The sequence below is a fragment of the Venturia canescens genome, chromosome 2 (genome assembly GCF_019457755.1).
Source record: "Venturia canescens isolate UGA chromosome 2, ASM1945775v1, whole genome shotgun sequence".
In the NCBI taxonomy this organism is placed as follows: domain Eukaryota; kingdom Metazoa; phylum Arthropoda; class Insecta; order Hymenoptera; family Ichneumonidae; genus Venturia; species Venturia canescens.
The window spans coordinates 23,450,520-23,476,131 of NC_057422.1; the positions used below are offsets into that span (position 1 = coordinate 23,450,520).

Here is a 25,612-nt window from a genome sequence, read left to right on the forward strand (position 1 = left end):
TAGAAACCCAGAACCAACGAATTCGTCGACCATCGTCATGATTATCTGAATTTCTCGTCGGTGAGGACTACCCTCGAACAACCGACGAGAGTTCGGATAAAGATGGTCGGCTGTTCACTGGGCTATACGGGAGCATCGATGACTCCATGAGTAGAGTGGCGGCGGCGATAGCAAGTTGCCCGAGACTCGGTGGGACGGAAAAGACGACCTCAAACGTACTGAACCCAACAGAGGGATGCGAAGAAATCTCGGATTTCGTATCTGACTCAGGGCATCGATTCAACGAAAAAACTCGCGAACCAAATTATGACGAAACCCCGGTACGAGTAACACGATTCCCTGATTACGAGTACAATTTGAAGGGTGCCGTAAGGAACAAACCCAAACAAATCAGTGTTGCATTATTGTTTTTACAGTGCCGATGTGATGACCAAGGTGACACGGACTTTGGGGCTCGCCACGAGCCCCGATTGACAAATTTAAACAATTATGACCGAGGCTACCCTGAACGATTTAACGACAACGGCTACCAACGCCCGTTTGACGGAAACGTAGAGTTTCAACAGCCCTTCCGTCATTCAGACACTGACATCATTCTGCCAAGAATGGAGTAAGTATAAAAACCATTTTTGATCAGAGAAGAGAAGGGGGGATTCAAATGTAGTAGTTGTATTAAAAGTACCTTTCTCCGGTTTATAGGGCCATACACCAAGATCTATCCAAGTGGATCAGGTACGATTGTGATAATTGGTGAATTTGTTACATCCCGAGAGGGAGGATTAGATGGGGACGTACAGTCGCCGATTTACAGAGGCAGGGTGTACGTTTGAGTACCGCTACCGGTGAGTCTTCCGTGGGACTAGTGCGGCGCCCGAGGACGCACGTTATATTTTCAGGTATACGTGACCTTGTGATGATGCTGTGCTCGTGAATTAGAAGAGGTTTCTAATCACGGAGCGGTGTCGAAGGCTTCACGAAATAAGTGTATGCGATGATAGTTTGTTCACTACAAAATATATTGATGAATTTATTGATAGACTATTACACTTCTTTACACTTTGAAATTGAAATGTTTTTACTACGTATTTCTGAGTTAGCGATTTAGACAGAGTTCTCCTAAATGATTTGGATTAGAGAGGGAAAGTTCTCCGATTTTAAATGTTTCGAGGTTCGCTGCTAACTAACAACTGAAGTTCTTAGTCTAGTTAAAGTTAGAGATAGGATGTGTTTTTTGGGGGTAGGACGTTGTAGAGGGGAGTTTTTCTGTGAGGTTTTTTAGTTTGGATCGGTTAATAGGTCGTAAAGTGGGTGGTCTGTCTTGGTGATTGGATTTGAATATGGGGGAGACTTTTCTGGAGATATAATTGGAGGAAAAGTGGCGCGAGGTTTTCTTGGAATTAGGGAAAGTGCGTTCGACGGAAATGATAAGATGTGCAGATGTTCTTCTTGGAAATGAGGGATGCGTTTTCGGGACTCGTGGGAAACATTGTTTTCGAAACGCAGCTTTGGAATTCGTGTGGATCTGGTGGAAGTTTCGAGAATGGAAATTTGAGGGAAAAGAAGTCTGTGCTGTTGTCGAGTATCTCGCAGGATAGGTCGGTATGTGTTTATGTAGTTTGTTGGAGATAACCGGAATTTTCTAAGCGTATATTTATGTTGAGTTATCTTACTAGCTATGAATTTATTTATCGACGAACGATGATGTGAGTTTGGAGTTGTAGATTTAAAAAGAAAAAGTGAGGGGCGTCCAGCTTGATACTAGGACGTAACAAATTCATAAAAAATTGTACTAATTTATTAATATTTTTTTGTTCGTTTTTTATTTCAGCAATATGGAGCGCACCGTAATGAGCAGAATCACGTGTGTATTTTGGCATAACATGTGGGTGAATGAGGTTTGAGTAAAACTATAATCTTACTGATAGTAATAACGTTTTCAGAGCGCTGGAAGGACGGTTCGAGCGATATGAACAGCTCCAACGCAGCCGGAACCTCGTAGAATATCCTCAAAAACCGCGGTGCCTTCCGGTCCGCGGAGTTCGAGAGCTGGAGCCGTTGGAGGGGTTCACAAAAGAAAATAAAGAGCAAGTAGTGAGTACCAATAGTAAACTAATTCAACAATATAAATCAACATCAACATGAGGAAATTGTGATATTTAAAAACTTCAGTCATTACAATCTACACCTCTCGATTTATTTTATTGTTGCAGATTCAATATTTAGGCAGTCTGAGCTCTGGCTCAGTACACGACAGGGCTCATCTCATAATCAAAGAGGCGATATCTGACGAGTTCTGGACGGTTGTAACCGTTGAGGGGAGTGCGTGGAACTCGTGCCGATTGGAGGGCACGGCTTTGTACAAAGCAATGTACGGTAAGTGTTCGAACATTTTATGAATATAATCGTTGAGCACGCTGCAAAGAAAATTTTTATCTGCAGTTGCCGTTTGTAAAAACATACCGCCTGATGATCGGCCGTCTCGGCGCACCTTCATTGACGCGTTGACAGCGGCACTGACCAGCAGCCAGAGCTTGCGATTTAATTTAGTCATTGTTCTTTAAATTAATCTGTTAAAGTATTATTTTTATTTAAAGTCCTTTCACGAACCCGAACCCTCTATAAAAAATTGATTTTAATTTATTACAGTAAAGTACAAATGTATGCGAATAGACTGGTGAAATTTCAAGTCAGGTTATCAAACATTCAATGAAGAATTAAAATTTCAAAAAATATAAAATTTATACGGGAGCTTACGGAGATTCCATCATCATCACATTTCTATTTCAATAATTCATATACTGAATATCTCTAAATTCCTGATACAAACTGTCTCACTGATAGAAAAAAATGTAAGGAATCCATAGCGATGATATAAATAAAGGGTTACCGAATTTTTAAAAGAGATATTAATGATAAAAGTTGGAAAAATGATAGATCATGTTCGAAGGGTCGTATTTTGTGGGTGTCTAATACATTAGATCGACTTTTATTTCCCTAATTAAAGAATCATCACTCAACGTGATCTTTTTCAGTTGTTCAGTCGATAAAAATCCTGCTGCACGTTTTGTTCTGAGTAGGTTGATATTTGAAAGAAAATATGAGTTACACGCTATTCTCATTTTATCAGAGAACAAGATGTAACTTTTATTTTTCTCGAAATAACAACGATGTCCGAGTAAAACATGCAACCATTTTGCAGCTATCTCTCTCGGACTCACTCAAGTGATAGATCACCTTAAAATTAATGTCAGAGGTATTAATTCGGAATTGTAAATACATTTTTTCAACTTATCTGGCTAAATTACTATATATTGTTATGTGAAAAATCACTGTAAAAAGCGCAAATGCAAAATACAAAGGAAAATGGATCAAGAAAAGAGTGTTAATGAAGACAGAAGGCTGTGACAGGGATGGCCCAAGCCAAAAAGAAATAAAATGCCGAAATAAACAAATGTGAGATTATACGAGTGCTCATCTTACCAATTTCATTGAATCTTTAACGTAATATATCTTTGTTGCTAATAAGGCAATCGTCTCGAATTGGTTCCCAGATCTTTATTATATACTGCATTTTTATTGTGTACTTTTCCATAAACTTCATAAGAAGCATTCATTCGTTCAATGGGAAGATAAACGATTTTTTACGCATAGTCCCTATAATCCTGTGTATTTTTCTTCAAATTTAAACGCGTTTATCTCAATAATCAATAAGACGAACCCTTTGAAATTTAATATGCGTATCAGTCGACCACCCACTTATAAACTCTGTGTAAATTCCAAGACGTTTTTAAGAAAATCTTCTTTCTTACAAAAAATGTGAAATAACTAGAAACAAACAGAAGAAATTTGACAAAAAATTCATATGCCCCCTCCTTCCAAACAGTAAAGTGATCAAAAATTGAGTTTGAATTTCACAAAAAGTAGTAAAAGAAACAGAACTTAACAAAGAATTAACAATCAAATGTGTGAAAACCAATTGTAGACATACTGCTCTCTCCATGGTCTATAAAACCTTGCCAGATAATTTATTTATCTAATTGAACCGCAAGAGGAAAAGAAAACAAAAAAATTCGAGACATCGAGAGAAAAGAAAATAATAAATCCGGACATCAGGATCATGCACTCCTGTTCAAAAGTTTGACTTCACCGATCGAAACTTTTACACACACTGAAAATTCGGTAATTCGGTCAAAAATAGACGGAATAAAATTCAATAAAAGTCATTTAAAAGAGGGCTAATTGCGCTTTAATTTTTAGCTTCTTAAATTTGTTTATAAATCTAGTGCTCTACATTGCTCTACATTGCTTTCTCGCTACGCAATCGGGCTTAGCCTCGCTAAAGCGTACTGCGAGAAGCAATCTTCTCGTTATCGAGGAATGATAGGCTCCGTTATTACTTTGTTTTTATACAATTTTGGTAGGAATAAGGAGGAGGATGAAGGAAAGGTTGGGAGCCTTATTGTCGTACGGACGGTGCTCCGCTGACGCGAGAGCGCTCCGTCCGTAGCCCTCTGACAGACTTCTGTCAAACCAGAAATTGTGCCAGGGGGTAAGGCTGTCCCGTTACAATACATTCTTTGAATAAAACGATTCGCGGTGGTGGGGGTAAAATTGGCATGTGATTTTCTTTAATTGCGAAGCTCATGAGTTATGTACGGCTTTGAAAGTTGAACTTTCAACTAATTAAGAAGTTCTCTGTCGAATGAGCCAAAAATCAGCATAATCGGTGTCGTAATTTCTGAGAAAAAACTTTGCACGGGCTTAAGGAGTTTCGGTACAGGCGATACAATGTTGCCATGCTAAACCATGCTAAAAAAATTCAAAAATTCAAAAAGTTCAGATTTTTATAAAATTTGGTGAACATATTCTTTAGTGCCAAATTTGACGACACAAATTTTTTAAGATTTTTCTTCTACACAGTTATCGAGTAATTGATCACTAAAGTTTACGTGTATAAGCATAGCGTTTCCATATATATAGATATACATTCCGGGCATGAGAAATCTGCTTTAATGTGTAATTACTCGATAACTAAGTAGAAGAAAATTTTGAAAAAATTTGAGTTTTCGCACTTGATGTTGAAGAACATTATCACCAAATTTGATCAATTTCTTAATATTTTGACTTCTGTACCGAAACTCCTTAAGATTATGCAAAAGTTACTAACACATTCACGATTTGACGTATCTGTATTGAAACGGCACTCCCTTTTTAAATAAAGAGAATATGACGTTTGAACTTCGCGCCACGCGAGCTCGTACTCAGCCGCTCGACGCGACTCTCCGTGGCTCGGCGTAAAGGCTATTGCTTAAATAAGAAAAACTCTTTTCTCTCGTAATTACTTTCATTTTATGTTTTAAATGACACAATTAATTTCATTTTGATACGAGGCAAGATTCAATTAAACAAAACAAGTTAAAAAGTCGGTGTCAAAAGCAATTGAGAGCGTCCAGAGAAAACTTGTCCAGAAAACTCCAATAGCGTGCTGGCTCCAACAGAAATGACCAGTCACGAGCGAGCATTTGGTTCCAGGGGAAATAATGATCGAAAATGATCATAATGTATTAATTTAACGTTGATTAAAAGATAAACTTGATCCATTTAAACTTTAAAAAGCAGAATACAATTTTTGTTCGTTAAAAGCATTTAATTTCACACAGAAATCATTAAGTTCTCAAAAGCGAGGGAAAACAGCCTCAAGCTTGTCCAATTACGGCGCGAGCGGGAATTATCGACCAATCCATGAATTTAGAGAGCAAAATTCTGGTTGGAGATTATTTTTCAAAGCGAATCAAAGTCCAAGTTATTTTTAGACAGAATTATCATTATTATTTCTTTGTTCAAACGAGTATAAAAGGCCGTGCGGAGCAGCAACGGCAGCTCATTCTTGAATCAGCTCTCGCTTTAGTACAGAGGTAGTGACTCTGGAAATCAGCTCCAACAAACCAACCAACCCAAATACTCCAAATTTCACGCCAAGAGGGAGGGGACTGAGCGATTCCGTTCAGGCCAAAGATTCGAGGGTGAAATTCCTTTCCGATCACGCCGAGAGGGAGGGGACTGAGCGACTCCGTTCAGGCCAAAGATTCGAGGGTGATAACCTATCCATTCCTTATTGAGAGGGAGGGGACCCTGCGATTCCGTGGGGTCTGAAGATTCTCAATTCGGTTCCTTCTATTCCTATGCTAAAGAGGGAGGGGACGGTGCGATTCCGTACGGTCTGCAGATTCTTGGCATAGGCCCCTTTTCGTTTAACCCAATTTAATTTATTTTGTTGGAGGCAATAGATAATTTATTTCGAGAGCGTGAGTCTCCACTATCCTCTTTGAAGCGGGAACTGTCTGAATTACATAAATTATTTTAAAACATTCGATTAAAATGAAATTTAATTTAATTGTCCTGAAAAAATTAATCAATCTCAGTTGATTTATATCGAGCCAGTCCACAAAGATCATATAAAATTGTATAGAGGCAGAGAATTAGTCGGATTGATTAAATTTGAGAATTGAGAAGAATAGGAATTAATTTCTGATCTCACAGATCTGAATTTATAAGAATTAGCAAAAGAGAGCAGAAATAATTAAAGTGGACAAGTTTCTTGACATTAGGGAAAGAAACTGTAATTTGGACAAGTTCATTGAGACAAGAGAGCGATTCCTTAAAATTGGACAAGTTTATTGAAATAAAAGGACAGAATTGCGAAACTGGACAAATTAGAGAAAGAATTCATATTTATCACAAAAACACCAACGATTTGCATCACAATTTCTTTTGTATACTGAAACCGTTGTGAATAAACACGATCATTATAATTTTGACCACAAATTTTCACTCTTTCGCTCATTTCATGCCTGCTCCTAAATTTTAGTAGCTCGAACACACGCGTAGCGGGTGACGTCATAAAAGCGTACCGTTACAACTTGGCGCCCAACGTGGGGCAGGCATTGCAAGTGGACGCAAGAATTAGAAAACTCTTTTTTTTGAATGAAAATTATTCGAGTCTTTGAAATGGCTGACAAAAATAAAACCGAGGAAATTGTCGCAGATTCTGGAATTCAGAATCCAGAAACTGACGCACAAACGCATGATTTTACAACCACGCTTCCGCCTCCCGGAGCGGGTGATATTTTCAACGAATCAAGGGCAAATTTTGCTGATAATGTTGATTCACACATCAATAAAGAAGATAATCGTTTGGAAGAATTTGGCACTCCGAAATCAGACCGTGGCCGGATTGAGTTTGGGGAGGTAAACAATCAGTTGCTGGTTGGTCTAATGGAAGCGATGCAGGAAGTAAGATCGCAAGTGCAAATAATGGCGAATGAAATCGCCAAAAACAACCAGGCAACAATTGAATTGAGAGCCGAATTTTCGGAGAAATTAACGGTCATGCAGGCAAAAATTGCCAGTGACGTGCATCAAATCTACGATCCGATCAAACGCCACGTAACGGGTCTGACAAGAATCGTCCAAGAGAACGAGGCAAAAAGTGCCGTTGTCGAAGTGAGCGTAGCGCAGATGCAATTGGATGCGAACGCAATCCGGAAACGGGTTGAAAACTTAGAAACGAAGGACAAATTCCACAGTCCTACGATCGAGAGTACGCGAATCGTTCCGAAACCCGAAGTTGAGGAAGAAGAATCGGATGATGGTGAAGATCATCGAGAAATGAAATCTCCTCACCGTGACATCATGCCTCTGAACAACAAGTTCAAAATAAAGGCGCCAACATACGATGGGTCGAAAGACAAACGACCGATCAAATTCGTCAAAGAATTCAGGCGCTACTGTGAGGTGATAAACCCCACCTTTACCGAAATGAAATATCTGCTTGGACAATGCCTGGAAAAAGCAGCCCAGGAATGGTGGGTCCTCGTAGAAGAGGAAATAAATGACTTCGAGGACATAGAAACCAAATTCATAAATCGATTCTGGAGCTATGAGGTGCAAAGGAAGGTCCGCAAGGAGCTCGAATTCGGGAAATATCCCGAGAAAAGCAAAATGACTAAGGTCGAGTATGCCACTCGAACGTTTGGAACGGCTAGGGATTTGATTCCACCGCCATCTGACAAAGACATTGTGGCTTCTTTGTCACAACATTTCACGGAGGAAATAAGGGCCACAATCATAAGCCGAGGTTTCTTAAACCTCGAGCAATTGATCGAATTCCTCGAAAAGCTGGACCAGAGTGGTCCAGTGAACACGGGAATTGAGGAGGAAACACCTCCAAAAGTTCAGGGTCATAAAAATAATAGTGACAAAAATGAGCCAAGGCCTTTCAAAATGCCGCAAAACGGTGGTTACCAGAACCAAAACTGGAAACCCAATGGCCAACCAAATAATAATTGGCAACAAAACAATAGAGGTCAAAATGGAGGATATAATAACTACAATTGGAACAACCAACAAAGTAGAAATTTCAACCAACAGGGCCACCAACAAAATAATAACCAACGACCGAACAATGGGTATTCCAACCAACGGCCGAACGACGGAAACTTCCGCAACAACCAACAAAACTGGGGAAACAATTACAATAATCGGCCTCCTTATAATCCCAACCACCAGCAAGTTCGGAATCAAAATTGGGGTCCACCGAACCCAAACCAGAATAATGGACCTCCGAACAACAATGCTCGGCAACAACAACCGATTCAAGCCATAGAGGCGACAATCGAAACAAAAGTTGAACCTCAGCCAAGCACTTCCAAGGCGGGAAACGCATAAGCGTTGTACCCGTACTCAAAAGAAATCGTCAAAAGAAAAATAACAAAAATGTGCGAGGTACAACGAAAAAAGAAAGTAATGAAAAATACACGATACCCGATGAAATGAAATGGTACCTCAATGGAGAGAAACGTTTAAATCGTGATAATGAGCTCCCCATTAATACAATCTTCACGGATACCCGTGAATTCTTGTTAGGAGAGGAAATAAATGGGGAAGCAGTCCCGATTATAGAATGCCCAGAAATTTACGCGAAAATCGAGGGGATTCCGGTAACTGCACTTATAGATTCTGGTTCTAAAGTGACTACGATTTCGGAGGAGTTCTATTTGGAGAATAAAGAAGTTCTAAAAAATTGTCCTCTTTTGCCAGTGACAGGAGTTACGGTAAAAGGGGCAATCAAAGGAAAAATGACAAAGATAAAGCATCAGATTATGGCTGTAACAGAGATCGGAAAAATAAAGACTTTCGTAAAATATTTAATAGTGCCTGGTTTAATAAGGGATGTGTTGCTGGGGGTAGATGCCCTTCAACCTTTAAAAAGTTTAATAGACCTGGGAGAGATGTCTCTCCAGGTCAAATACAATGAAGTCATTGAAATAATTCCCGCGGTGGGGAAAATTGAAAAAGAAAAAAGTGTAGAATTCAAAATGGGAGAAAAAGAGAGTAATGTAGTTGTTAAAGAAGAGATAAAGGGTAAAAATGAGAATGAAGTTAAAGAAGAAAATGAAGGAGTAAAAAAAGAAATTAAAAATGAAGAAGTTACTGATGAAGATGAAGTTGAGGAGAATGTCGTTAAAAAAGAAATTACAGAAGAAGTTAAGGGAGAAATTAAAAATGGAGAAAAAGTAAATAAGGAAGTTAAAGGTGATGAAACAATTGTTGAGGGAGAAATAATAGAAAAAGAAATCAAAAAAGAAAAAGAGAGTATGGTTGAAAGGGGAGAAGTTACGTCGGAGATTGAAGAAGTTATTGAAAAAGGGGAAATTAATGAAAAATGGGGATTAAAAGAAAATGATTACAAAGAATTATTGAGAAGTAAAGTTATTAAGCCAGTGCAAAGTTTAAATAAAATTATCATTCAGCCAGTACATAATCTGATGTACAATCGAGAAAATAATGAAGAAGTCACAATAGAGGAAATAAACGAAATCGTAGATCACACAGAACTCTCCGAAAAAGAAAAAGAAATCCATAGGCAGGTTTTATGGAATAGAAGGAACGTTTTTCGAAAAAGTACAGGTAGAATCTCGGTTTACGAACACGAGCTAAATATTACGACGGATAAACCGATCGTTGCCCACGCTTACGAGGTTCCATTAATGCATCGAGAGAAGGTAGATAAGGAAATTGAGAAATTGTTAGATGATGGGATTATTCAAAGATCTAGTAGTCCGTGGATCAATCCAATCATTCCAGTCATAAAAAAAGATGGGTCCGTTAGGTTGTGTTTGGACGCGAGAAAATTAAATCAGGTTATGGAGGACGATCACGAGTCAGTGCCCAATATCGAAGAAGTTTTTCAAAAATGTCACACAGCTAAAGTCATGACCACGCTTGATCTAACGAATAGCTTTTGGCAAATTCCGTTGCATCCGAACTCAATGAAGTACACAGCCTTTAGATATCGTGGAAAAGTGTACGAATTTACTGTCACTCCATTTGGATTAAAAACGAGTACTGCATCATTGTTAAGAGCTCTAGACATTATTTTACACGGTCTAGGCGACCACGTGATTAATTTTGTAGACGATCTATTGTGCATCTCAACAAGCTTCGAAGAGCATATGCAACAATTAGATGAACTTTTAGACCGATTAGAAAAACACGGTATGACAATCAAACTAAAAAAGGCCAGATTTTTCAGGAAAGAAGTAGAATTCTTAGGCCATATTTTAACAACTGAAGGTATTAAACCCCAGCCTGAAAAGATACAGGCAATACACGATTTTCCTGCGCCGCGAAACTTAAAACAGCTTAGAGGTTTCCTTGGTTTGATTAATTATTATACTAAGTTCACAAAAGAACATGCAAAAGAAACGATTCCTCTTTTGAAGTTATTACGCAAAGAAACAAAATGGGATTGGGATAAAGAAAAACAAATAGCATTTCAGAGAATAAAAAATTTATTTGTCGAAAACGTGCTTTTAAAACATCCTGATCCAACGAAAGAGTACATATTGCAAACAGATGCAAGCAATTATGCATTGGGGGGCACTTTAGCTCAACGCGACGATAACGGAGATTTAGGGGTCGTAATGTTTGCAAGTAGGACGCTAAAAGGGCCAGAATTAGCATACACGACTACTGAAAAAGAATTACTGGCAATTGTGTGGTCGCTAAAAAAATTGAGAACTTATTTGTTAGGATCAAAAATCAGAGTCGTAACAGATCACCAAGCAATCACTTTTTTGAAAAATAGTCAGCTGTTAAGCGAACGTTTGACTAGATGGATACTAGCAATTCAGGATTACGATATCCAATTTGAATACTGTCCCGGTACGAGAAATGTTGTAGCCGACGTCCTAAGTCGTTTAAATCCTCCGGATACGGGGGGCAGAAAAGGAAGAGAACTCGTCATAAATACGATGCTAGCAACAAAACCATCTAGAGAATTAGAAAACATGATGAAAAACATAGGAGATTGGCAAATGAGGGAAGAAAAAATTCAGGAAATCAGAGAGAGGATTGAAAATCAACAAGACGATAAATTTCAGTTGAGAAATAATATTTTATTGAAAACGAATTCGAGTAAAGTGGTGCTGCCGCGCGAAATCTTCCAACGTCTAGTATCTGAAACACACGAAATGTACGGTCACATAGGGGCAAAGAAAGTTTGGAAAATTATAAATGAGGATTTTACTTACCCAAGAATGTATCGCGCTGTTAGACAAATTCTCGCATCATGCGATTCGTGCCAAAGAAACAAGGTTCCGAATCAGCATTCATATGCGGCACAGCAAAACATCATTCCGGAAGGACCCGGAGATATCGTATCAATCGATTTTTTCGGTCCTTTGCCAGCCTCACAAGGCGGAATGAAACACATCCTCGTCACGATCGATGTTTTTTCGAAATTTGTCGCTCTATATCCATTGAAAGCTGCAACAGCGCCAGCTACAATCAATAAAATCTTTAATTATTACATTCCGGAAAATGGAAAACCCAGAAAATTACAATTCGATCACGGAACACAGTTCACGTCGCGATTATGGCTACAAAAATTAGCTAGTGAAGGAATACAGCCAGTTTTCTCGTCAATTAGACATCCTCAAGGAAATGTAGTAGAAAGGGTAAACCGAGAGATAGGTAGATTTTTTAGAACGTTCCTAACTGACAAGCACACTGATTGGCTGAAATGGGTCAAGGTAATTGAAGGTTGTATTAATGAAACTCATCACGATACTACGGAAATGACGCCAATTGAGATACAAAAAAATATAAAACCTCAAAGAATCTGGAAAAATTGGATTCAAATCGATAAAGAAGAAAATGAACAAGAGGATGAAATTGAAGAAAAATTAATGCTGGCGCGAGAAAGGATTGCAAGAAAAGGAAGAAAAAGAGCTGAAAAGTTCGATCAAAGACATAAATTAATAGAATTTCAAGTTGGAGATCTTGTGTTAGCAAAAGCATGCAACGTGAGTGATCCAATGAACAAAAAGATGGCAAAGTTCTTTTCTATTTACGAAGGACCGTATAGAATCAAAAAACAAATAGCAGCTGCTACTTACATTCTCGAAAACACGAACACCGATGTGGAGAGGGGAATGTACCACGCTGCCAACCTGAAAAAATACAAAAGTTAAATAAACAAACAATAAATTCCTGATTTTCATTTATTACTTACCGGCTGGACGAATTCCTGGAGGAACCTGTAAAAAGAAAGGACAAAAGAAAGTTTTTATTTTATGTGTACAAAGAAACAAGAATTATGCATACTTACCAAGAGGGATACGTCGCCCAGCTAACCTGAAAAGAAAAATAAATAAATGGATAAATAAACAATAAACAAATTTATGATTTTCATTTAATACTTACCCGCAGGGGATACAATCCAAAGGGAACCTGAAAAAAAGGAAAACAAAGAAATTATATTTTTAGTTATCCTCTAAATTGGAGATAAGAATCATGCGTACTTACCTAGAAGAATGTCTCACACGGTGACCCTGAAAAATAAAACATAAAAATTCAACAAATAATAAAAAAGACTATCAATTTGAGTTAATACTTACCGTTGGGGAACGAATTCCTGACGAAAACCTGAAAAGAGAAAAAGAAAAAAATTGTTATTATGATTTAAACAACTAAAAGATAAAAAAATTTATGTTTACTTACCAGAATGGTTACTCCACACACGACGAGGACCATCAATTTTATGAAAAACCTGAAAATAAGAAAAAAAATTAATAAAATCGAAAATAAACTAAAAAATTCACCACTTACCTAACAATTTTATGGAAAATCTGAAAAACATAAAAAAAATCAATAAAATCGAAAATAAAATAAAAATTTAAATAACTACCTATAACTACCATAACATAATTAAACATAAACGGGAGAGTAACAATAAAAAGGAGAGGAATGGAAACTGGACAAGAAAGAGCAGCAAACTTCGTGGCGCTCGAAAAGAAGGGCCGCGCCGGCTGACTTCACCCATGTAGAAAAGGGCGGTGCAGCAGACAGAGAACGGGGAATCCGGTGATCGTGAACAAAAATTGAATCACCGAACAAGAATCCGGTAATAATGAACAAAAATTAAATCCCCGAGTGCTATAAACAAAGCGGCACGTGCACAGGAGACGCTCCCGATAAATTGTTGAGAAAAAAGGAAACTCCGATAACAAAAGGTATGAAAAGCGAATAAATGATAGCTTTGAAAGGAAATAAAAAGGAAATATGTATCGAAACAGGGAAAATGGATGCGTCTACCCAGACCCAGTGCCAAGTGTGGAGAAGACACTTCTCTCTACAAACAGGAGGAGAAGCAGGATGGGACGGACGAGAGGAGAGAGGAAAGGGGGAGGAGGTGGAGAGATTTGAGAGGTTACGTGGAGAGCAAAAACGAGAAATCAGCGGCAGAGGAAAGGAAAAGAGAACAAACACACAAAACTCCGACACACAAACAAAACGCCCAAAAGAAAAGGGGACTCAAACTTTCATGTGGAGATTACGGAGTATCGACACAGAAGCTCACCAAAGGCCAAGCCGAGACCGAGTCCTCGAGGAAATAGCTCGGCATAGGTCCACGCAAGAAATTTGCGCGGAGATGACCATGCCGAAAATTGTGTCACCAATATCCAACGATTCCCCGCCGTCCAACTTGAAAAAAAAAGAACAAATGGAGCGAAAAAGAGAGTTAGAAGCAAAGAGAAGGAAGCAATACAAAGAGGAAATGGAAAAAATGGAAAAACTAAAGAACAATGGAAGAGAGTGGGAGCAATGGGGCGTCGGAGAATTCAATTGGAAAGAAAATGAAGTAAAAAAGGAGATAGCGCCAATAGAGAGAGGCACGAAGAAAGAAGAAAGCGGGGGAAAGAATCAGAAAACAAGTAAAATAAAAAAACGAGAGTCTGAACATGCCAGAAAAGAGCAAGAACGATTGATGAAGGTAGAGATAAGAAAGAAATTATTGAAAAAAATACGAGGAAGGAAACAAATTATCAAGAAGCAAAAGAAAATCTATAAAGAAGAAGGAAGTCAGGAGAAGAAAGGGGCAAGCAAAAAGGAACGGCGAGATATACAAGGCAAAGTGGACTCAAAGAAAAGGGAAAACAGCGAGATAAACAAACAAGAAGAAGAAAGCGCGATAGGAGTAAAGACGGAAGATGGAGGTGGGCTGAGTAAGATGTCGGTAGGAAGGAGTCCACAAATGCAGATCCAGCCTCAGAGCCTGTTGACTCTGCAGGGAAATAACTGGATAGATGACGAAGTGATCAACTCCTACATGACGCTGATCGTTGAGCGGTCACGAAAAAATCCAGGGAAGAACGGCGAAGTGCATTCCATGAGCTCCTTCTTTTACTCTCGTCTCCAGGAGGGAGGATATTCGGCGGTTCGCCGGTGGACTCGGAAGATCGATCTCTTCTCTTTTAATAAGATCCTCGTGCCCCTGCATTTCGGCGACCATTGGTGCCTAATATCGATCGAGATGTCGAAAAAAAGAATCAAATTCTTCGACAGCCTCCACGGAAGGGACAGGGGTAGTATGACGGTCGTGTTAAATTATTTGACCCAGGAAGCCGAAGAAAGAAGACATCCTGGATTCAAACAAGAAGAATGGCTGATGATGACGAGAAAGGAGATTCCCCGTCAAAGGAATAACTTCGATTGTGGGGTTTTCACTTGCCTATTCGCGGCATATGACGCCACTGATCGCGCAATAGACTTCACACAAGAAGATATGAAAGACAAAAGAAAAAAAATCGCTAGAGAACTTATAGCGAACGAATTAGAGAGCCCTTAACACAAAAAAGAGTTTTATTTTTTTTGCCGTTATCAAGAAAATTTCCCTTTAAACCAAAACAACATTCTATTGTATATTTTTTTTCTCATTATCCAAAGGGGATATTTTTGTACCACCATTCTCTATGAGAACAATACTTTAATAGACAGCTCGTCTAGTCTCAGAAACAAATTTAATTCAGTTTAGTTGCAAATAAACATGTTTATCGACATTGCAAATCCTTGGTGTTTGTTTGTGATTCTCCTTACCCTAAAAACAGAAGAAAGAGCGTACATTTAAGGAAATTATTGCTAACAATGAGCTACTAGATATAACAATGAAAATTTACTTACATGCGAGATGTCCAATGTCCGTGGAACCTGAAAAGCAGAAAAATAACCATTAAAAACATCGAAAAGAATATTTTTTTTTTGAAAATAGAATCATTTACTTACTTAAGATTTTTTTTTTATCTGGAACCAAGAAATCTGAAAAAGAAAAAGAAATTGATTAGAAAAACCAAAAAAATCATACTCACCTGAAATTTAGAAATAAGAATAGTACTTACCTGGAACTCTCGCCTCTGCAGACCTGAAAGAAAAATAAAAAGAAAATTAATAGACTGAAAATAAAATAAAATGCTTGAAAGATTCTTACTTACCGATGAAGCTTGCCTCGTAGAACCTAGAATCTGAAAAATGAAAAAACAAAAAGATTTAGAATAAAGAGAAAAGAGACATCACTTACCTGAAACCTGAAAAAGAAAGAACAAATTATTAAAAGAAAATCGAATACTAACCCAAAAATAAAGAAAAGAGAAAAGAAATGAGATTATTGTTAAAACCTGAAAAATGAGAGAAAAAGAGAAAGAAGTTTTGAGTGTCGTACTTACCAGAGAGACCTGTAAAATAAAAGAAAAGAGAAAATTGAGAAATAGCAAATTTAGAATCATCCCCACCCCAAAAGTCATCGGAGAACATCATTAGAGAGGGCGCCACGGGACGAGAAGTGGGGGAACATCGAGTCGTATAAATCGAGCTTCCTCGGGTCGAGAATCACCATTCCACACCGAGACGAGCTACCGTCAACATCGATCCAGAGACCCACCGCCATCTTACAAATCAAAATGAGTCAACACATGATCCCGGGAGTTCCCAATCCAACTTCGTGGCCATCAACCTGGGAAGGCAACCTTGAGGTCATAATATTGGACTTCATGAACCCTACAAATTTGACTTTCACCACTCCGGCGAAAAATCTGGAATTAAAAGATTTTGAAGAGGAGTTGGGTGATTTCATAGCTCACCAACGACCGAGCCCACTTGTAAACGTCGAAACAGGCAAATTATACGCCTTAATGAATAAAAATATCGCATATCGAGCAAAAGTCCTTGAAATCGACGAGGACGAGGCCACAGTCAGATTAATCGACAGAGGGGTGAAATTAATGACTCCTGTCGACGATTTAAGGCGCATTCCGCACGAATTTGCGTGCGCGCCGTGCTTTTCAACCAAAGCGTTTATATCTGACGTCAAACCATACATCGGAGAGCAATGGGAGGAGACCCTATGCATACATTACCGGGACAAGCTGGTCGAGAAAACGGCATACATTTCCATTATTGGCGAACATCGAACAATTGGGGGCTTTGAAATCGAGCTCTACATCAGCTCCTACAGAGTCAAATTGAGTGAAAGTCTCGTCCGAAACCTTTTTGCAAAACGAGGTGTCTACGGACTCAGTTTGAGAGACGACATTCCATGGGCATCTATTCGACAAATACAACAACTTTTCGATCAACAAAATGGCGAAGTGGATCAAGGATTCGATGATGAACGAGCCCACCAAAGGCTGCTCGAACACTTGGAACATCTTGACGCCGAAGAAGAATTCCGACAAATGATGGAAGACGAGCCTGAGGGATAAAAGCCATCTAAACATCCAGACGACGCGCCCTTGCCCCGTCCTCCAATTTAGAACAAAAAGTCATTTCGCTATTCTCAATTCTTTTTGTCCTGGGGGGCGTTGAAACGGCACTCCCTTTTTAAATAAAGAAAATATGACGTTTGAACTTCGCGCCACGCGAGCTCGTACTCAGCCGCTCGACGCGACTCTCCGTGGCTCGGCGTAAAGGCTATTGCTTAAATAAGAAAAACTCTTTTCTCTCGTAATTACTTTCATTTTATGTTTTAAATGACACAATTAATTTCATTTTGATACGAGGCAAGATTCAATTAAACAAAACAAGTTAAAAAGTCGGTGTCAAAAGCAATTGAGAGCGTCCAGAGAAAACTTGTCCAGAAAACTCCAATAGCGTGCTGGCTCCAACAGAAATGACCAGTCACGAGCGAGCATTTGGTTCCAGGGGAAATAATGATCGAAAATGATCATAATGTATTAATTTAACGTTGATTAAAAGATAAACTTGATCCATTTAAACTTTAAAAAGCAGAATACAATTTTTGTTCGTTAAAAGCATTTAATTTCACACAGAAATCATTAAGTTCTCAAAAGCGAGGGAAAACAGCCTCAAGCTTGTCCAATTACGGCGCGAGCGGGAATTATCGACCAATCCATGAATTTAGAGAGCAAAATTCTGGTTGGAGATTATTTTTCAAAGCGAATCAAAGTCCAAGTTATTTTTAGACAGAATTATCATTATTATTTCTTTGTTCAAACGAGTATAAAAGGCCGTGCGGAGCAGCAACGGCAGCTCATTCTTGAATCAGCTCTCGCTTTAGTACAGAGGTAGTGACTCTGGAAATCAGCTCCAACAAACCAACCAACCCAAATACTCCAAATTTCACGCCAAGAGGGAGGGGACTGAGCGATTCCGTTCAGGCCAAAGATTCGAGGGTGAAATTCCTTTCCGATCACGCCGAGAGGGAGGGGACTGAGCGACTCCGTTCAGGCCAAAGATTCGAGGGTGATAACCTATCCATTCCTTATTGAGAGGGAGGGGACCCTGCGATTCCGTGGGGTCTGAAGATTCTCAATTCGGTTCCTTCTATTCCTATGCTAAAGAGGGAGGGGACGGTGCGATTCCGTACGGTCTGCAGATTCTTGGCATAGGCCCCTTTTCGTTTAACCCAATTTAATTTATTTTGTTGGAGGCAATAGATAATTTATTTCGAGAGCGTGAGTCTCCACTATCCTCTTTGAAGCGGGAACTGTCTGAATTACATAAATTATTTTAAAACATTCGATTAAAATGAAATTTAATTTAATTGTCCTGAAAAAATTAATCAATCTCAGTTGATTTATATCGAGCCAGTCCACAAAGATCATATAAAATTGTATAGAGGCAGAGAATTAGTCGGATTGATTAAATTTGAGAATTGAGAAGAATAGGAATTAATTTCTGATCTCACAGATCTGAATTTATAAGAATTAGCAAAAGAGAGCAGAAATAATTAAAGTGGACAAGTTTCTTGACATTAGGGAAAGAAACTGTAATTTGGACAAGTTCATTGAGACAAGAGAGCGATTCCTTAAAATTGGACAAGTTTATTGAAATAAAAGGACAGAATTGCGAAACTGGACAAATTAGAGAAAGAATTCATATTTATCACAAAAACACCAACGATTTGCATCACAATTTCTTTTGTATACTGAAACCGTTGTGAATAAACACGATCATTATAATTTTGACCACAAATTTTCACTCTTTCGCTCATTTCATGCCTGCTCCTAAATTTTAGTAGCTCGAACACACGCGTAGCGGGTGACGTCATAAAAGCGTACCGTTACAGTATACGTGTACTCCAACCGCTACAAACATAGGCTCCTTGGCCTCCATGATCACTAATCCCCGGTGAGAGAAATTTTGTTGCAACCAATGAAGGGTGAGAAAATTTCTGGGCCAATGACATTCAATAAAAAGAGCAAGGAAGATTGGCGGAAAGCTAAGGAGCTCGAGAGCTCGAAAGTCACCAGCCGAAGGTTCACGTCATGTTGACGTTTGGGGTTATGATGTTATGAAGTGCGTGCGGGATAATTAAAAATAATTTTCGTCATCTAACGGAGTGCATATGAAGAGACTCGGTAGAGTCTCGGGACAAGTACATTAACAGCCCTGTCGTCTGCTGGCCTGAGGCTCTCGCCGAGACTATCTTTTCTCTAAAAAACGATTCGCGATGGTGGGGGTAAAATTAGCATGTCATTTTGTTCAATTACGTAACTCCTGAGTCATCTGAGATTTTGAAAATTGAATTGGAGACTAATTAAAAAATTCTATTTCGATTGCGCCAATAACGCTAAAACGTGTTCGATTTGAAGTGAACGCGGTGACGCTGGTTGAGTTCACGTCATGTTCGACTTGGTGCGATTACAAAATGGCGGAACCAACAAGTGATCTTGTTCTTTTTCAATTACTCGACGAAATAACACTGGATTCATCGAAAAGTGAAGACAGCGAAACAAGCAGTAGTACGATAACAGCGATAACAGACGATTCTCCCTGTGGATGCGTTCAACCACTTGAATGTCGGGAGCGTTGAGAACACAATTCTAAACGCACCCATCTAAACGCTTGTAGCGTTTACAATGCCAAGTCGAACGCCAAATAGCGCTATTGGCACCTTTACAAGACTACCACAAAAATATTCTACCTTTAAGAATCTCTACCGCTCGATTTCCACCAAGAAAATGTCGACCTACAAAATAACATTATCACATCTGAAACTACCAAAATTTTTTCACTACCATAGTAAAGTTTACCAGCGATAGATCACTACCATAATAAATCTCTACCAACCCAATCTCTACCACTATCCTACTTCACCGACGAAAACTATGCCACAGCTATGTCTACCATCATAATTGCCAACCGCGAAAAAATCTTTACCAAGCGTCATACCTACCATTGATGAAGATATTTATATTTTACCCAAAGATACCCAAACAATTTATGAAGATAAGTTTCATCACTCATTGAGGTAAGTTGGAATAATTCGAGCCTGAATACACAATCACTGTTACAATACTCATTTTTACTTCTCAAGTGATTAACATTACCTGTCACTCTTCCCAAGTGACGAATGTTACCACAAACCTTGATTAGACAACATTGCCTGTCACTCTTCCCAAGTGACGAATGTTTCTAACTACTTGCCAATCAACAACATTTACAGGAAGCATTGCACACCCACGGTTTCATTTAAGAAATTCCGATTTCCACTGGGCTACAACTACAGACTTCCATGTAAACAACTTTGCACAAGTAATTATGCATTGAGCTCTTTTTTTTTAACCTTGAACAATCATTGTTTTAAATGAACTAGTTATTGAAAGAAAACGTCATTTTATTTACTGTTGCAAAAATATTTATCCTCAATCAACTTGTATTTTCAACCTTGTACATAACAAATCACGTAGAATATTAACATAGAATATTATGTTTTAACAAATTTGATTTTAATCAATGCATAGAAGGATCAACATAATCAACATAGAAGGATTATAACAATTAATCTGAAAAATCTCCATCCGGCATTTTCTCAAACGATCATGAGCGTATTTAAATACTCTGTTAGAATTTCAAGCTTTTAAAGTATATCTATCTCCTTCCAAAATTTTTATGATTTAATATGATCCCTTATATTTCGGGTCCAGTTTGTTTTGGTTTCTTTTCTCTTTTTTTAAAAGGAAAAATTCGTTTTCAGAAAATTTTATTACCGGCGCTTTTGTTCGATCAAATCTTTCCTTTTCATATATTGCATTTTTTTCGATATTTGTTATTGCAGTTCATCTAGTTTCTTCTAAATCAGTTTCACAATTTTTGTCGTCTGTAAACATTAGATTAAGAAGTCTTGCTACCTTTCCAATCATTAATTCAAGAGGACTTGATTTAGTTATTCGATTTTGTGTGCAATTAATTGCCAATTGTATATCTAATAAAGCATCTTGCCAAGAGCGTTCACTGGAATTTTCTGCGACAGTCAACATATTTTTTAGAATACCCACAATGCGTTCTACCTGGCCATTGGCACGTGAGCTTCCCGTAGCTATTAAATGTAGTTGAATGCTTTGTGATGAACAAAATTCATGAAAATCGTCATTCGCAAAACAACGACCTTGATCTGCAATAATTCGGTTAGGTGCACCAAATAGGGACATTCCACGTTTTAATGCTCTTATTCTGTTTTTTCTGTCTATGTGGCACGAATGACGTAAAATGACAAATTTAGTAAAAGCATCAATAAGAACGAAAACATATTCTTTTTTGTCACTTTTACCACTTAATTTGCCAGTTATATCAATGTGAATAGTGTTCCAAGGAATTGCAATTTTCGGAATGGGGTGTAAATACGCTTGAATTTTTCCTGAATTTGTTTTAGAAATTTTACACGTGATACAATTTTCTACAAATTTTCGAACATATTTTGATATTTTGTCAAACCAAAAGGAGTCATAAATTTTTTCAAGAGTCTTCTCCCATCCAACATGAAACAAGGCTTCATGAGTTTTGTTGATGACCGACCATCTCAACGCCCGTGGTAAAATTGGCAAACATCGAGTTTTCCCATGTCTCTGTATTTTTCTATGAAGAATACCAGAGCGTAATTCGTATGTTCTTGCAATCTCTGTATTTAGAGTTCCTTTAGACATTTCTTTCTTTATTTTTGAAATTTCCTTATCGCGGTTTTGTTCAGCAATAAGCCACGTATCTGAAACATTTACCAAATTTATTTCTTTATTGTTTTGTTTGATTAAGTTTTCTTTTTCTGAATCTTGAGGATGATTTCTAGAAAAGAAATCTACGTGAGACATTCTATTTCCATTTCGATATACTATCTTAATATCGAATGCCTGGAGAAAATCCCACCATCGATAAACTCTTGGGGTAAGATCTTTCTTCTTTTTTGAACACTGTAGTGAATTACAATGTGTAATAACTACAAATTTTTGTCCATACAAGAAATGGCGGAAGTGTTTGATTGCATTAAACACTACAAGAGTTTCCAACTCGTAAGAGTGGTATTTAGACTCTGCTGGTGAATTTCGTTTACTAAAATAGGCAACGACGTGTAATTTATTTTCTCTTTTTTGCATTAAAATCGCTCCATAGCCTACAGAACTTGCATCTGTATGCAATTCAATTGGGGAATTTGGATCGAAGATCATTAAAACTGGTTCATTTGTTAGAATCAAAATGACTTGTTTTCAGATTTCTTCATGATTCTCTTTCCAATCAATGCTTTTCTTTGTATCAGAAATTAAAGCATACAAAGGAGCCGCAATTTTGGAAAATCCTGGGATAAATTGTCGGAAATAAGACGCTAGACCAATGAATTGTCGTAATTGTTTGACTGTTTCAGGAGGAGGTAATGATATTAATGCAGAAATTTTACTTTTATTTGGTCGAATTTCTCCATTGCTGACTTCATACCTAAAATATTTCACTTTTTGTTTTAAAAATGTACATTTCTTGATATTAAATGTGAAACCAACATTTGATAGAACTTCCAACACTATTTTTAATCTTTCTAAAGCCTGATCCTCATCGGAGGCAAAGGATATCGTCCATGTAAACAACCACATATGTTTTTGCTAATTCTCCCAAAGCTTTGTAAATTGCTTTTTGAAAAATTGATGGAGCATTTCGAAGTCCAAATGGCATTGAAAGATACTCATATTGACCATCAGGAGTAATGAATACCAGTAATACAAACTTTTGTGCTATGGGGCAAAACACTCCAAAATTACCCGAACCACATTTTTGAAATTTATTATGTCACATTCAAGAAAAAAAAGTGACAGATACGCTGCATGTTGAAGCAAGCAAAATGCAGTAATTGTGTATGTCTCCATGGATATATGCAGACAAAATGTTTGATCACATTAAAAAATGATCAGGCGTCGACTCACAAACATGAATTTTTCAACCCATAATGCCAATCGCAAATATGGTCTGGAAATACTCAATATACATGTCGCTTCCTCACTTTGTCGAACTTTAGCGGTGTTCATTGCATTTCGAAAATACAAATTTTCATATCATGAAAATTAAGCACCCAATGCCTTATTGAAATGAATTTCCAAATTCATCATGTAACAACTCAAGTGAATATTTATGCATTTACATGGCCCAAAGATTTTTTAAAACTTGGGTGTATAAACAAGCAATCATGAAGACTTTTTGTTATAAATACATTGTTACAAAATACATTGGATTAGACAGTTTTACTTGATCAAAGTTTTCCAAAATTTATTTGAATTCATTTACATACAACCAGGCGTATTTTTTCTCTAATGTAATTACACAACATAACATTTCTGTTTGGAAAGAACGTTTGAGAGGTTATAATGAACGAACGTTTTTTTTTTCATTATTATTACTATTATTATTATCATTCAACACTAATTAGTCACGTCATTAACAATATCGATTCCTTCCACTTTTCAATAACCATTTTCATTTTTTTACACTCCGCACGCAACAGAACTCTGGGGATCATAACCTGAAACGTCAACATGACGTGAAATCTCGAAATGTGCTATCTAATGGATATATTACGATAACTGCACAAAACAACTGTAATTTCTGAGAAACGTCTGTTTTTTCTTTTATTCACTAATTTATTAACTGTATTTTTATTTACAGTCACAGCTAGTTATACACTGACACTCGCCTTTCCATCGAAATTATGGGTACTTTCTACTTGGACGCTGACAGCGTTAATAGCACGGGACCTTTACAAGACTACCACAAAAAAGTCTACCTTCAAGAATCTCTATCGGTCGATTTCTACCAAGGAAATGTCGACCTACAAAATAACATTATCACGTCTAAAACTACCAAAGTTTTTCCACTCCCATAGTAATAATTTGCCAGCGATAGATCACTACCATAATAAGACTCTACCAACCCAAACTCTATCACTATCCTACTCTACTGACGAAAGCTATGCCACAGCCATGTCTACCATCATAATTGTCAACCGCGAAAAAATCTTTACCAAGCGTCATACCTACCATTGATAAAGATAAATTTTTACCGTCGATAACAACTCATCATTTCATATTTTTTTCTAAAAGTCTTCATAGATAGCGGCATCAATCATTAACATAAAAATTTGCGCGAAGCATGGTAGTGAACCATTTTGAGTGTTAAAGGTTATGAAGCTGAAGCTGTCATATTATTATATTTTCTGGATTTTACATTTTATTATTTTAATGTCATGTCATGTTAATTTTATCATACATACAAAGCAAATTAAAATTATCGTAGTCAATTATGTGTCATCAAACTTCGTAAGATATCGATAAATTGTGCTAAAATAAAAATATATAAATATAAGTAAATTAAAAACATTTGTCACTCTAAGGATGAGTAGAAAATTTCTCTGTTCGTCTGATACGGCTCAGCACAAATCGGACGTATTGATTTAAAGGAAGGGTCGCGTTGTTTTTTACCATCGTCTAATATATCTCGGCCCAAATTGCTTTTCATGCACAGACATAAATGATCGCATGGTAAAAATAAAATTTTTGGGCGGTTTATTAAACAGCAAACTCAAATTCCAGCTGTTCCTGATGCTATTACGTCTTGAGGGAAATCCAAGACTTGTAATTTTTCATAGATGGCTGGTTGTTCTGGCTCGACTTCATCAAACATATTCACTGGAAAGGGTTCATCTACTAAATGAAAATAGCCAAATAAGCGAAATGTAACAATAGGAAAAAAAGTTTTATGCAAATAAAATTGTAAAAAAAAATAAATATATACCATCAGCATTTTCCTCTGTATTTGCTACTAGCTCATTAGCCACAGGTTGAGCAGCATCCGGAGCTTGCTGACGATGATGCTCTTGTTGTTGTAAATCATGAGGCAGCTGTTGAACGTTGATCACATCTTCAAATTGCAGTCTGTGTCGATGAAAATATTGATCATTAATATTGCAATTATAATTATTTTTACAAATCTGATAATTACCATTGTTCGTTTCCATTGCCTCAGCTACTATGGGCCGGACAAGTACTTTTAACTCATATTTAAACATAATTTGTATCGATCCAATCGACGTTGAATATTGTCAATAATATCAGAAGCTCCTGAAAGTCTGAAAAGAATCGATTTTCTTATAAGTCTTTGCCACCATAGAGTAAGAAATGACTAGCTTGCATGTGATTTTTTTGGATTTAAAAGCTTCTTAGAACAATTCCATAATGTTGAAATTTGGAGTTACTCATAAATTACTTGTCCTTCGATTGATATCATAAATTTTAGTGCTGCACGTAACTCAAGTGGTAACTTTTTTCAATTCATTAGAAAATACTTGGCCTTGAATTGATATAATAAGTTTTAATGCTGCACGTAAATTAGATGGAATTTTTTTCAATGGATTTAGCTTTTCGGATCAAATAATAAGAATGAGGCATCGGTTTCCAAAATGATTTCAAGCGCGATTTTTCGGTTTTTTATTTTTTACTTGTTA

At 37.5% G+C, this 25,612-nt stretch overlaps 1 protein-coding gene and 1 long non-coding RNA gene across 4 annotated transcripts; one reads left to right on the forward strand and one right to left on the reverse strand.

Moving 5' to 3' along the window:
• Positions 1 to 13,645: 13,645 nt before the first annotated feature.
• Positions 13,646 to 15,193, forward strand: LOC122405805 (sentrin-specific protease 1-like). The gene is made up of 2 exons (XM_043410790.1): positions 13,646 to 14,338; positions 14,396 to 15,193. Exons 1-2 carry the CDS (start codon positions 13,646 to 13,648, stop codon positions 15,191 to 15,193), a joined length of 1,491 nt encoding a protein of 496 aa, XP_043266725.1.
• An 8,372-nt stretch (positions 15,194 to 23,565) lies between these two features.
• LOC122406120 (uncharacterized) lies at positions 23,566 to 25,199 on the reverse strand. Of its 3 annotated transcripts, none has more exons than XR_006259917.1 (3): positions 25,111 to 25,199; positions 24,904 to 25,043; positions 23,566 to 24,797 (listed from the first exon to the last, which is right to left on the reverse strand). It is a non-coding gene; the product is annotated as an uncharacterized lncRNA (long non-coding RNA). The 3 variants fall into 3 exon arrangements; XR_006259919.1 differs by having other exon boundaries at positions 23,566 to 24,812; XR_006259918.1 differs by having other exon boundaries at positions 23,566 to 24,815.
• Between the last annotated feature and the right edge of the window lie 413 nt (positions 25,200 to 25,612).